At 33.5% G+C, this 12,554-nt stretch overlaps 1 protein-coding gene across 8 annotated transcripts in view; it reads right to left on the bottom strand.

Moving 5' to 3' along the window:
* The window catches only part of MLLT3 (MLLT3 super elongation complex subunit), a 300,025-nt gene that overhangs the window by 119,236 nt on the left and 168,235 nt on the right, over nucleotides 1-12,554 (bottom strand). For 7 of the 8 annotated variants that reach the window (XM_007498060.3, XM_056806668.1, XM_007498061.3 and 4 more), the window contains one exon: nucleotides 12,285-12,428. The exons of the other annotated variant lie outside the window; for it this stretch is intronic. In XM_007498060.3, coding sequence (XP_007498122.1) covers nucleotides 12,285-12,428 — 144 coding nt within the window. The remainder of the gene's footprint in view (nucleotides 1-12,284; nucleotides 12,429-12,554) is intronic. 8 annotated transcript variants of the gene reach the window in all.

Here is a 12,554-nt window from a genome sequence, read left to right as displayed (position 1 = left end):
TCCCATCCTACATAGCAAATGGAACCTAAACTAATAAACTAAAAAAATTGGAAATATATCCTCAAGGCAGGAAGTGAATGATCTACTAAGTAAGCAGCAAGAGGTTTTACTAAAAAATGGATTTAAAAAATTTTCTGCTTTTGAAAGGTGAAGAAATCATTCCACTTTCATAAACTTCTCTTTCCATAGTGTAATTTCTTAAGATAATTTCTCCATACTCTTTTCTGATTAGGAGTTATTAGGTATTTGTGTTTTTGAGATTAAAAAAGGAATCGGGAAATGATCTTTCTGACAATCAATGAATTTTCTTCTAGAAATGAAAACTGCAAAGATACTCAATCAGCATGTATCTGCTATGTCAGAAGCAATGGGATAAAAAGACAAAAGCAAGCCCTCAGTGAATTGACAGTCTATCAAGGAAACAACATTTCCATATAAGTAAATACAAAATATATAAGCGTAAGACTGTTCGGAAGAATGGTTTTGTTGTTTCAGTTGGATCTGACACTTTGTGACCCCATTTGGGGTTGTTGCAGCAAAGATATCAAAATGGTTTGTCATTTCCTTCTCCAGGTCATTTTAAAGATGAGGAAACTGAGGCGAACATGATTAAATGATTTGCCCAAAGTTACACAGCCAATAAGTGTCTCAGACTGTATTTGAACTAAGGTCTATCCTCTGTATCACTTAACTGCTCTTATTTTGGAGAGAAAACCAGGAGGATAAGGAAAGACCTCATGCTCAGGAGGTGGCAGTTGAGCTAAGTTTTGAAAATCCAGAGATTTCCTAAAAGGTAAGAGGGAAGGCTTTCCAGGCGTGGGAGCAGACAGAGAATGGAATTTTGGGTGACACAGTAAAGAAGTCTGAACTATAGCGATGGAGGGCTTTATGGAAACAGTGCTTCTCTGAAACAGTGACAACTAGAACCCAAAGGGGCCTTTATCATTGTCATCTTTGGAACTAATCCCTTGCCTCATTTCATTTTTCATTTATTTTTCCTTAGTTTTTCTTCTATAAAGAGGTTTAACTCTGTAATGGAAGAAGCTAAGGAATAAATAGTGGCTTCCTTTTTCTTTCTTTAAAAATGAGAGAACATTTTAATCAAAGAACTTGCTTAAGCCAATTTCCAAATGCAAACCAGAAGAAGGAATCATATCATCTAGCTTTTCATAGATGTTAAGCCATAATGGCTTATTTAAAGATATGACTCCCCTTTAGGAAAAGCAAATAGAATTAAAAAAAAAACACTATACATGATACATAAATACTGATTATCTAACAAAGTAAAAATAAAATTGCCATAGTCATACTGATCAAGAGAAAAGCATAGACTGGTTTTGTTTTTTAAATGAAGTTGACTAAATACAGTTTTAACAAAAGCATTAAATATTACAAATGGTTCAGACTCTCTCCACACATTTCTATGTGTCCACCCCTACATACACATATGTAGTTTTTAGGAAATAATGTATTTCTATCAGTTTTAAGATATTTAAGATACTCCATCTCACGAAGGAAAAGCCAAAGATACGAAGCAAAGATTATTAAATTACAAAAAGAATTATTTTTAAATTCACAATACTTTTTCTGGGAATTTTAGTAACATAAAGAATTCAAGCTGTTCTATAACAGACAAAAATAAGTTACCTTTTTCCAGGGAAATAGCAGATAACGGCAGCATCTTTGGTTTGGGGGAATAATAGATCCCAAGGTCAATATGATCAAACAATAATCAAGAGGCTAGTTCACCCTCCAATGAACTATCCAGTTTCAAGGGAGCCTCTCCAGTAACACACACTGAAGTAATTTTTGAGGTATGATTTGTTTCAGTCATCTGTTAATAAGCAGCCAGCTGTCTATTTGGGCACTGAAGAGATGTGTCTGCCACAAAAGTACTTAAACTGTGTTTTCAAATCTGTTTCAGAAGAGAAAGTCTGGGCAAAGCCATTACCAAGAAAATAATTTGTTACACTGGATAACAGCAGCTTAGCCCCCTATTGAACGGGAGGCTGAAAACAAATCATTTTAGTCCAAAGGCTTTTAGATATTTTTTGTAATTTTTACAAATCCATGTGTGTGGGAGAAGTGTCTATACTTTAAGATGAAAGAGGAGCATTAACTTTTCAGATTTGTAATTAAGGACTGAAAATGTCACGGCCAAATATTTCAAATTAGCTACACACTGGAACCTTATTAGAAATCCCTCTGCTGGACTCTTACTATGGGACAATTTCGTTGATGAAATCATCCTTTAATGAGGTTTTCCAGTATTTTTAAATGCATTAAAAGTTGGATCTCCTTTTGGGGTTCAAGGAGGACCTGGCTCACAACAAGCACTACTTCCTAGTAAAGAGTGTTTTGTGGAGGTTCCACTATATTATAAAGGCAAACCATATAAATGGTGTTTCCCAGTCTGGGAAACAAGGCTGCATTATACTACAGGCTTAAAACAAACAGAAAATATTTTTGCTATTTCTTCCCTGGCAAGTCTTACAGAATGGTTGTCTAATGTCCTAAGGAAACAGGTTGCCTCTGAGAAGAATTGGATTTTTGCCTCTGGAAAAGCTAGTTTTAACTACTGATGAAGTTAACTCTAATTTTTAATCCACAAAACTAACTTCTTGTCAAGTGATCTAGGAATGGATTAAATACCACTTTAAAACTTTTCACTGTTGGTAAAAGAATAACCAGAAAAATCTCTGAGAACAAAAGAACAACTCAGTACCAGACAAAAACACAGAAAGTTACAAAAAGAGTTGATGACGACCCATTTTCATGATGGGACACAAATGTGAACCTACAAGCTATTGACGTGACAATGAGATGGGTGCACAGAGCTTTAAAAACATTTATTCAAATTAAGTTTGGGGATTTCTGACCAGGGACAGGAGAGAGCATTTAAAATTTTTTAAAACATTAAATTTTTATTATCTAATTTTCCAGATAAAATTCTTAGAAAGACACCACTTAACTTGGGCAAGAATAAAATAAAATAAAATAAAATAAAATAAAATAAAATAAAATAAAATAAAATAAAATAAAATAAAATATAAATTAAAAACCTATAAGTTCCCTGAAAGTAGGGATGTATTCTTATCTTCTTCTATACCCTTCCTGTCACCTAGCACAGTATTCTTTAGCTACCAACTTCCTAGAAGACAGGGTAGTCTTAATCCTTCCTATCACCTAGTTAAGAACCCTCAGAGTAGGCAGCTCAGTTGTATAGTATATAGACTGCTAGACTTTGAAGTCAGGATGATTTGAGTTTTAAAAAAGTCCCAGAATCTTAATAAATTGTGCAATCTAGAGCAAGCTATTTAACTTCAATGCCTCCATTTCTTCATCTGTAAATGAGGATAATAAGAGTATAGACCTTTCCAGGACTGTTGTGAGAATAAAATTAAATTATCTACTTCAGGTACTCTGCAAATCTTAAAGCATTTTATAAATCCTAGCAATTAATATTTCTAACATATGCTTAATATTTGTGAATGATAAATAGTTGCTATTGGCTAAGTATTATAACCTCTTGCCAAGCAAATCATTTTTCTCTATTTCTCAAACTCACAGGACTTGAGCAAAATATCTCTACCTATCCAAGTTTTGTTCAGTATAAGAGCTTAATTTTTAGATGAATAAAAAATGATTAATGTCTCAGTAATAAGTTCTGTATTACACTAAATATTCAAGTAGAGGGAATATGGGTCTCATTTTTAGAAGGAAATCAGGCAGTATTCAAGAAAAGACTAGTCAGTCATTTGTCAATTACAGAGGAGGTACCTTTCAACCACTGTTAGGCTCCTACCTTGGCAGGATACTCTCTAGATCTAATTTTTTACAAAAAAGCCTTTATGAAATCAGACACACTTCCATGTTCTGAATCAGCCCTGAGACCTCATCTCCTCTCATATTCTCTATCACAGGGTCTTCATCAGCTCCCATCATTTTAATTATTATTTCTACAAAATGGTCTATAAATCCGATCTCATTTTCTCCTCTGAGCTCTAGCCCAGTATCACAACCCAATTGTATACCCAGTAGACAATCTGGGTTTATTATATCTAAAACAGAATTCATTATCATTTTCCTCATACCTATACTTCAATAAACTTCTTCATTTCAATCAAGATAATATAAAATAATGATGTGTGTATATATAAAATTTCCCATACATAATGGTGATAACTGTCACTGTTATTCCATCATCAAGAAATTTAACCAGTGTTATAATCTTTTTTATTATATTTTTACATTCAAATTTTAAAATTTTAAGTTATCCCTCTCTGACCAACAGATTCTGCAAGGAATATGATATTCACTATCCATGTGAAATCATGTAAAACATATGTTAATTTTATCCATATTGCAAAAAAGCAAGAAAAATAAAAATATTTTAAAAGTGAAATAATGATTTAATTTTCTCAAATCTTCATTTTCCCACAGACCAAACAGTTGCCAATTCTTGCCATTTCTCCTCCACAGCACCTCTCAAATCTGACCAATTCTATCTACTTATACATCCAACACACTAGTTCAATTGTTCCCCCTCTAAATGGTGGCAATGCCCAAAGTCCCTTGCCACTCTACTCCATCACCCCATAGGTGGGAAAATGACTTTTCTTAATTGCAATTCTGACCATGTCACTCCTCTTTTCAATCTCCTGTGACTCCCTATTAATTCTGAAATGTAAAACTTTTGGCTTGGTCTTTAAAGCTCATGACAATTTAATTCCAACTTGCTTTTTATTCTTATTATACATTACTCTTTATCCCACAATCTAATCTAGTATTGTTAAGCTGATCTCTCTGTTCCAAATGACGCCATCCTGTCTCCATGCCTTTGAACTAACTAGCATCTAATCATAAAAACTGCTCATTCTTCACCTCCTTTCCACGAAGTCTTTCACTTTATCAAGACCTAGGTCAAGAACTAAATTCTACAAAGCTAGTCCTCTCTCTCACAAATGACCCTGTATCTATATTGCATATCATTATTACAGATAAATGTATTTCATGCATTTTATCTCTCATGAGAGAAATTAAACTTTTTGGAAGGAATTAATAACATTTTTTTCTTTGTCCCAGAACATGGCACAATTCCTGGTTTATGATTGATGTCTAAGACATGTTTGTTCATTAAATGATAAGGCATCATATATGGGGGTGAAAGGACCTAAATTCAAATCCTCAGACATTATCTAGTTGTGTGACCCTGAGAATGTCACAACCCCAATAATCTAACCCTTGCTGCTCTTCTGTCTTAGAACAGATACAAAGACAGAAGGTAATGTTGTTTTTTAAAGTGATATATCTGATAAAAAAAATTGTCTTCAGGTTTCATTATGACATTGGTAAATATTTTAAAAGGTGCTGAAAAAAATCATAAAATGGTGATATATCAAAAGTGGAATTTTTATATAAAATCTATTTGGAAAAATTCTACCTATGCAAAATATCTTAAAAGGTTTCATGAGATTTTAAGAATCAATAAATTCAGAAGCATAAATCCTACAAATTTATATCCCAAATTCAAAAGGTTGTTGGAAATTTTTAAATACTGATGTTTCTAAATAAAATTCTATATAACCACCATCTTGTTTTATTTATATCAGTCATCAGTTTTTTACCTTTGTGGAAAAAAAATCTCTAATCAGCTATTTTTCAGTGGCTAAATGAACTGTATTTGGAATTTTACCCTTAAGGTCATCCAAAGAAGGTTTCAATGTGTACCTGATATTTATATTTTAACAATACAGAAAAAATATATCTGGATGAGACGAATCAGATAGTTAAGGTATCTAAGTCAATGGACCTCCCACAACTATCTATAATTCTGGGACTATGTCATTCTGAAACTGTTGTGCAAAAAAAAAAAATAATCACAATTTAAAATTTAAAAATTAAAATGTATTATTCAAAATTCACAAAATAAGTATTCAATAACTAAATAAATTTAAATCACTGAATGATTTTGGGGGGTAAGTTTGAGGCATTTATGCTTCCAAAGTTCCTAAAGCATAACACTGCAGCAAAATCTTTGGGACATCCTTTATAAGTCCCCCCCCACAATTGGCTGAATTTTATATAAAATTTTAAAAGAAATTGAATTCAATACAAACAACCTTTGAAGTGGGAATTTTACAAAGTACCAAATGGACATTTTTTGTGAACTTTTTACTATATTTTAGGGGTATCACTAGAAAATACAGATATTATTCAAAAAAGTACTTAAATACAGAAGAGAAAAGTGATTCATCAAGGGGAAGAATCACTAAGATAAAAGATAAATGAAGACTAAAAATGATTACAGACCAAAAAGAAAACTTATCAAAACACTATGTTGAATTATCTGTGACCTCCAGTTTAACTCCCCATGTATAATCAAAACATTAGGCACTCTGAGACTAAGGGAATATTACAAAAATAAAAAAGTATGCTGGTATATTTATTTTTGAGGGTCACATCTTATCAGGTACTTTATGTACTTAAATGAATCACACATACTCAATGAAATTGCTTTCCAAAATGTATGACTCTCTAGTCATGTAAGATGCTACCTAAGAAACCCTCTTTAAAATGAAATTAGAATAAAGATAAGAGAATAAAATGTTAAAGGGACCTGGCAATCTGGTGCTTATTTGCACTATTATGTTCAAGTCAACAGTTAATTATCAAGCACTTACTATGTGTAGGCAGTAAACAGAGGCTAGCAATAAAAACACAAAAATGAAATGGTCTCTGTTTTTTAAAAGGTAGATATTCTATTGGCAGAATTCAATAAGTACATGTATACATGAAGTAGTTAGAATAGAGTGGCAGCACTGCAAATAGGGAGGAGAAGGCTTTGCATAAGAGGTAGGACTACAATTAAGCTGTGGAGGGAAGAAAAGCATTCTAAGAGGCTTCATTGAGGAAAACCAGGGGAAGGGAGGGGATAATCAGGAAAAAAAAAAACACTAGTAAGCCAGTTTAGATGGAGTATAAGATGCATAATTATGAAAAACTGGGGGGAAAAAGTGGGAGTCCAAATGTGGAAAACTTTAAATGACAGGCTACATTAATGTTTTCTTCTGGAGGCAAAAGAAAGTACAGGCAGCTAGGTGGTACAGATAGAGTGCCCAGAAGGAATCAAGAAGACCTGAGTTCAGATTTAACCTTAGACACTTTTTTGGGCTGCCTGATCCTGAGAAAGTCTCTTAACCCTAGTTTTCTCAGTTTCCTGATCTAGAAAAAGAATTGGAGAAGGAAATGGCAAAGCACTCCAGGCCCTTTTGCCACAAAAAATCCCCAAAAGGGTCACAAAGGGCTTGACATTACTAGAAATGATGGACAAGAACTATAATGGAGAGGACCTGAAAACTTTTGAATATTGAGATAGCATGGTCAGGGAATGAAGAGATACTAAACTATTATTTGGTTTTCCTTTTCTCAGTTAAGAAAAAGTTATCTTTGAACTCAAAGATATAAAAGAAACATGAGACGTGTAGGAAGCTAATACCCAAGGTTGAGTGGAACATAATAAAAGACTACTAACCAAGCCTCAGTGAGTTCAAGTGGCCCAATGCAGATAAACCAAACCACATTCATGGGAACCGAGAGATATGATTGCTGAGCCACTGTCAGTGATCTCTGAAAGACTGTATAGAATGAGAGATGTATTATAGGATTAGAAAAAGGATATGTCCCAATTTAAAAAAAAAAGGAAACTGAAACCCATAAAGTCAGGGAAATTTACTTCAAGTAATGATGAAATTCTAACATAATTAAAAAGACAGAAAATAAACAAGTAGAAATGAAAGCAATAATCCAGAAAGGTTAGCAAGCTTCACTAAGGATTATGAAAGAGCAAATTCCTTTCTTTTATTTTTACAAGATTCCAGAAGTTTACCTACATTTTGACAAAGTATTTGACAGACTGTCTCCTACAGTTCTTACAAACAGGATGGAAAGAGAGTGGTCTAATAATAGGCATGTTCACAATGGGATATACGGCCACTCTGAAGGATAGTCATTAATGGTTGTTTGTAAACTTAGAAATGTTATTAATTGAGTCTCTCTCTCTCTCTCTCTCTCTCTCTCTCTCTCTCTCTCTCTCTCTCTCTCTTTCTCTCTCCTCTCCCTTTCTCTCTGCCTCTCCCTCTCTCTCTCTGTCTCTCTCTCACACACTCTCTCCTCCCCCTTTCTCTCTCCCACTCTTCCTCTCTTTCTCTCTCTGTCTCTCTCTCTGTATGTATGTAGCACTTTTCTATGTAACATTTTTGTCAATGAGTTTAATAAATATATAGATGATGTGCTTGTCAAACTCACAGATGATACAAAGTTGAATGAGACAACTAACACCGGATGACCTGAACCAGAAACATCTTGACGTGCTAAAGGAATTACAAGATAGGAAATGCATTGCTATAATCTTGGTTTACATGAAAAAAGACTGAGAGGGTTTAGTGGTCTGCAAGATCAATAAGCCAACATTGAGATATGGCCAAAAAAAAGTAGGGGCACTTAGGCTGCATTAAGAAGAAAGTATCCAAAACTAGAAAGGTCATATATTTCTACTCAATCTTCACTGATCAAATCACAATGTCCCATTCTGGGAAGATTTTTTTATTACAAATTGATGAACTAGAAAGTGCCCAAAGGAAAGACCTCATGAACATTACACACACACACACACACACACACACACACACACACACACACACACACACGAAGTGGACTGACATATGCTTTAGTGACCTTTAATATAAGTTGAATGGATCTTTTAAAATGACACAGTTAATGCTCAACTGTGACAGACAGCTATTATCAGCAATACAATGATGCAGGACAATTCCGATGGACTTATGACAAAGAATGATTATCCATCTCCAAAGAAAGAACTGTTGGAGTCAAAATGCAAATGAAAGCATAGGATTTTTCTATTGCTTATTTGGCTTTAAGTTTTGCTTTTATTAGATTACACACTTACAAAAATAAATAATATGGAAATGTGTTTTACATGATAATACATATATAATCCAGATCAAATCACCTTCCAGCCCCAGGAGGACAAAGGGAAGGAAGGAAGGAGGGAATAAAGTTGATCATATTTCTCAGGAAAACTTGTATGGAAATATATTACAGGTAATTGGTTAAAATTTTATGAAAATATTTTAAATGCCACAGTAAGGGACTATAGAGTAAATCATCAATTTAAAAACTGATTGTATTCCAAAAGTTTATTTATTTAGGGAATGAATCAGTATGGTTTCCCTAAAAATAACACTATAATGGTTAGGTCCCTATATTATAATTCTAAAAATGGTCAAGTCCCTATAAATTAGGTCCCTAATTATGAAGCCATGGGAAATCATAAACTACATGAATATTATATGCTGAAGTTTTTAAAAATTAAAAGTATTAGAAACTGTCATGAATATAAAATATTTTAGAAGATTGTTAATTGTATTGTTGTAAGTTAGTATTCATGCCATTGTTTCTATGGAGGGATATGTTGTGTTATGCACAATAGGAAAGAAAAGCAAAGTCAAGAAAAATATCATCTTCATCTTCTTTCCACAGTCTCCTCTGCTACTCATTATTCACAAACTTTGAGTATACTAAAGCAAGGAGGGACAGAACTGTGGAGGAATAAGGTCAATTATACATAAGAAAATTGGATGGCAATAAATGTTCCAATTACTATTTACTAATCTATATCATTTGCCCCTAAATATTTACATCTCACCAAAAACTCATCATCTGTCACAGCCAAGATAGGAATGCAATTATATGTCTTCCATCTTATTTTCTCAATAGTCATCACAACTCCTGAAGGTCTTTCCAGGCTGAGAAGATGGAAGAAATTAGAAACAAAGGTTGCAAGAAGGTAGAATGGGGAAGGTTCAAGTATATTTGTTTCCACAAGTAGAATGCTTTATTGGGAGCAATGGAGGAGTTGGATTATGCTTCAATTACTACAAAACTTCATTCTCCACACCTCAGAGAAAATGAGAGCCTCTTTGGCCCTGGGTAAATATTTAAATCATACCCCTAAAAAGAAGTACACAAGGATACTGGGAATACATTTTCAATCCCTTTCTGCCAGCTCCTCATAGACTTAAGTCAAAGGCTCCTTGTGACTCAGCTGTAGTAAACTTTAACATAATAAATCAGGATTATTACTCATGCTTCAGGACTTAGATAGTAGGAATAATTATGCCACCAAATATGGCTAGATGCTTTGGAAATTCTTTGTTAGGACATTCACAGGGAATACATACACATGTGAATTTCAGAACACTATGAGTTAAATGGCCTCACTGATCTTAATACAATGTAAACTTTCCAAGCTCAGGCTGAATAAAGACAAAAATATTAAGAAAGCCCCCAAAATTTCAGTGTCCAGATTAAGATTCTACAGGAAAAAAAGAAAATTTTATAAGAAAATCAGCTCATTAAAGAATATAACCTCCTGTTTACTATATATATTTATGTAAAATATTAAAATAACTCTAAAACCCTTCCCAAAGTCAGTGAAATAATAATAACTCATTGGTCAATCAGTTAAGTATTAATTACCATACATTTGTCAGTATTCCCAGTTATACCATATATGTAGCAAAATATTTCCTTTTAATCCATAAAATTATCAAATTATCCATAAAAAATAGTCAAAGGAAAATGGTTATCATATAAACAAAACCATTCTTCCTCTTCATATAAGGCACAATGACTTCTATTTCTTCTCATTTACGTATGAGAAAAAAATAACCTGTCCATACTCTTGAATGAACTATTTCATCTTGTATTATAATTACTTTAAATACATGAGAAAGTGATCTGTCCTTTCTCTGACTATAAAAATTTTAAAATTCTGCAGTACAGTATTTTAAGTAGCTATCGTAGAGAAATGGCAAATTCATTTCAGGTTACCTATCAGCTAACTGTTACAAATTGAAAATACACTTTTATACCCATTTCCTGAAAATATATAATTTTAAAAAAGAACTGCAGAGCTAAAGCTAAATTCTACCTGAAAGACTGAGGCTAAGAAAAAGGGAAGACCAGGTGAACTCATTTTCACCTATTAGTGAAAAAAATACTTTTGGTGAGCACCCTAGGTTCTAGTAGTCTAGTAGTAGTCTCTCGGTGACTGAGAGTGACAATTGTCTTTGTGCATTATCATCCTAGGTTCATTTACCTATATTAAGCTAAAATTGTTCTCCTTTACTGGCAACTCATTAGGAAATTGAGCTTTAAAGCAGGAGTCACAGTGGAAATTTTATTTAAATTATCTTATTCGGAAGGCAGTATGTATAGTTAGCAAAGATAGATTAGAAGGTAGAGCTTTACTTGGGATCTTCTGGTTTTCCATATCCCTATAGATTTCACAATCTGAGCTTGAATTTAAACAATGAAAAGACTAGGGAAATGATTTTAATAGAATTAGTCCTAAAGAGAAAATTTCCCAAAAAAGTTGAGTCTAAGCTGCTCACACAATGGAAAAAAGAAGGAGCTTTAGAGAGAAAGAAGGGATGAAATGATTTTAATTAACAAATAAAATTGGGCTTTGTAATAAACACGGCAGGGATATACCCTTTGTGGATATTAAGAGTTATGTTTATATAATAGCCTTTTTAAATCTCACCCTCCATAACTGAATTATAAAGAAAGGGTCTACACATGAGGATACAACTTCACAATTTATTATCTTGTTTATTTAACCCTACTACAATCTCAAGAAGAAATTCCATTTCCTGCCAAGAGAATACAAACAAAGATATACATTCATCTGACTAAAGAAATTCAGCATGAAGTTATTTTTTCCAACTACTACAATCAAGAAAATTTTGGAAAGGAACCTTGGCCTTCAGACAGTAATTCCTCTTGGTAAAACTTAAAACTTGAGCTTTCAACCTCACACAGATATCTTATATTACAATGCATGACCTTAAATTCAGGGAGTTGTGTGTGTGTGTGTGTGTGTGTGAGAGAGAGAGAGAGAGAGAGAGAGAGAGAGAGAGAGAGAGAGAGAGAGAGAGAGAATTTGCCTTTGATGCTATAAATGTGAACATTTCTCTGACCTTAAGAACAAACCAAGGTTCCATTAAAAAATAATATCAGTATAGAACGTTGTTCCCTTACCTTCTGCATCAAAGACAATGAGACAGTTCTGAGCTAAATCTTTCAGATAACTATTTACTGCTTCCAGCAGCACAGAATATGTATTAAATTTGATAATGCACTAATGAATCAATACGTTTTTTAATGGGATGGCTTTTGACATGAGTAGCAGCACTCACCCCTCCTGCCTTCAGCAGCTTTCTTCTGAAGTCCTCTGTGGGGTTGTTGAAAGTTAGCTTTTCACAACGGAGGTGATTTACAGGTGGATGGCCTTCAAGGTGCAGGAATAAGTCATAATCAAAGCGGACTTTCTTAGGTTCTTCCTGGGGGTTGAAAAATAGCCAGAAATAGAAAGTCTAATAGAGGAAATGGTTATCTTCATGAGGAAAAGAGATTCAGACATCTAGCATTCAATCTGTCAAAGTAGGTATTAAAAAAAGAATGTTTCC

Source organism: Monodelphis domestica, chromosome 7 (assembly GCF_027887165.1).
Source record: "Monodelphis domestica isolate mMonDom1 chromosome 7, mMonDom1.pri, whole genome shotgun sequence".
NCBI lineage: Eukaryota > Metazoa > Chordata > Mammalia > Didelphimorphia > Didelphidae > Monodelphis > Monodelphis domestica.
Note: the sequence above shows the minus strand (reverse complement) of the source record. Positions and strands in the feature narration are given on the sequence as shown.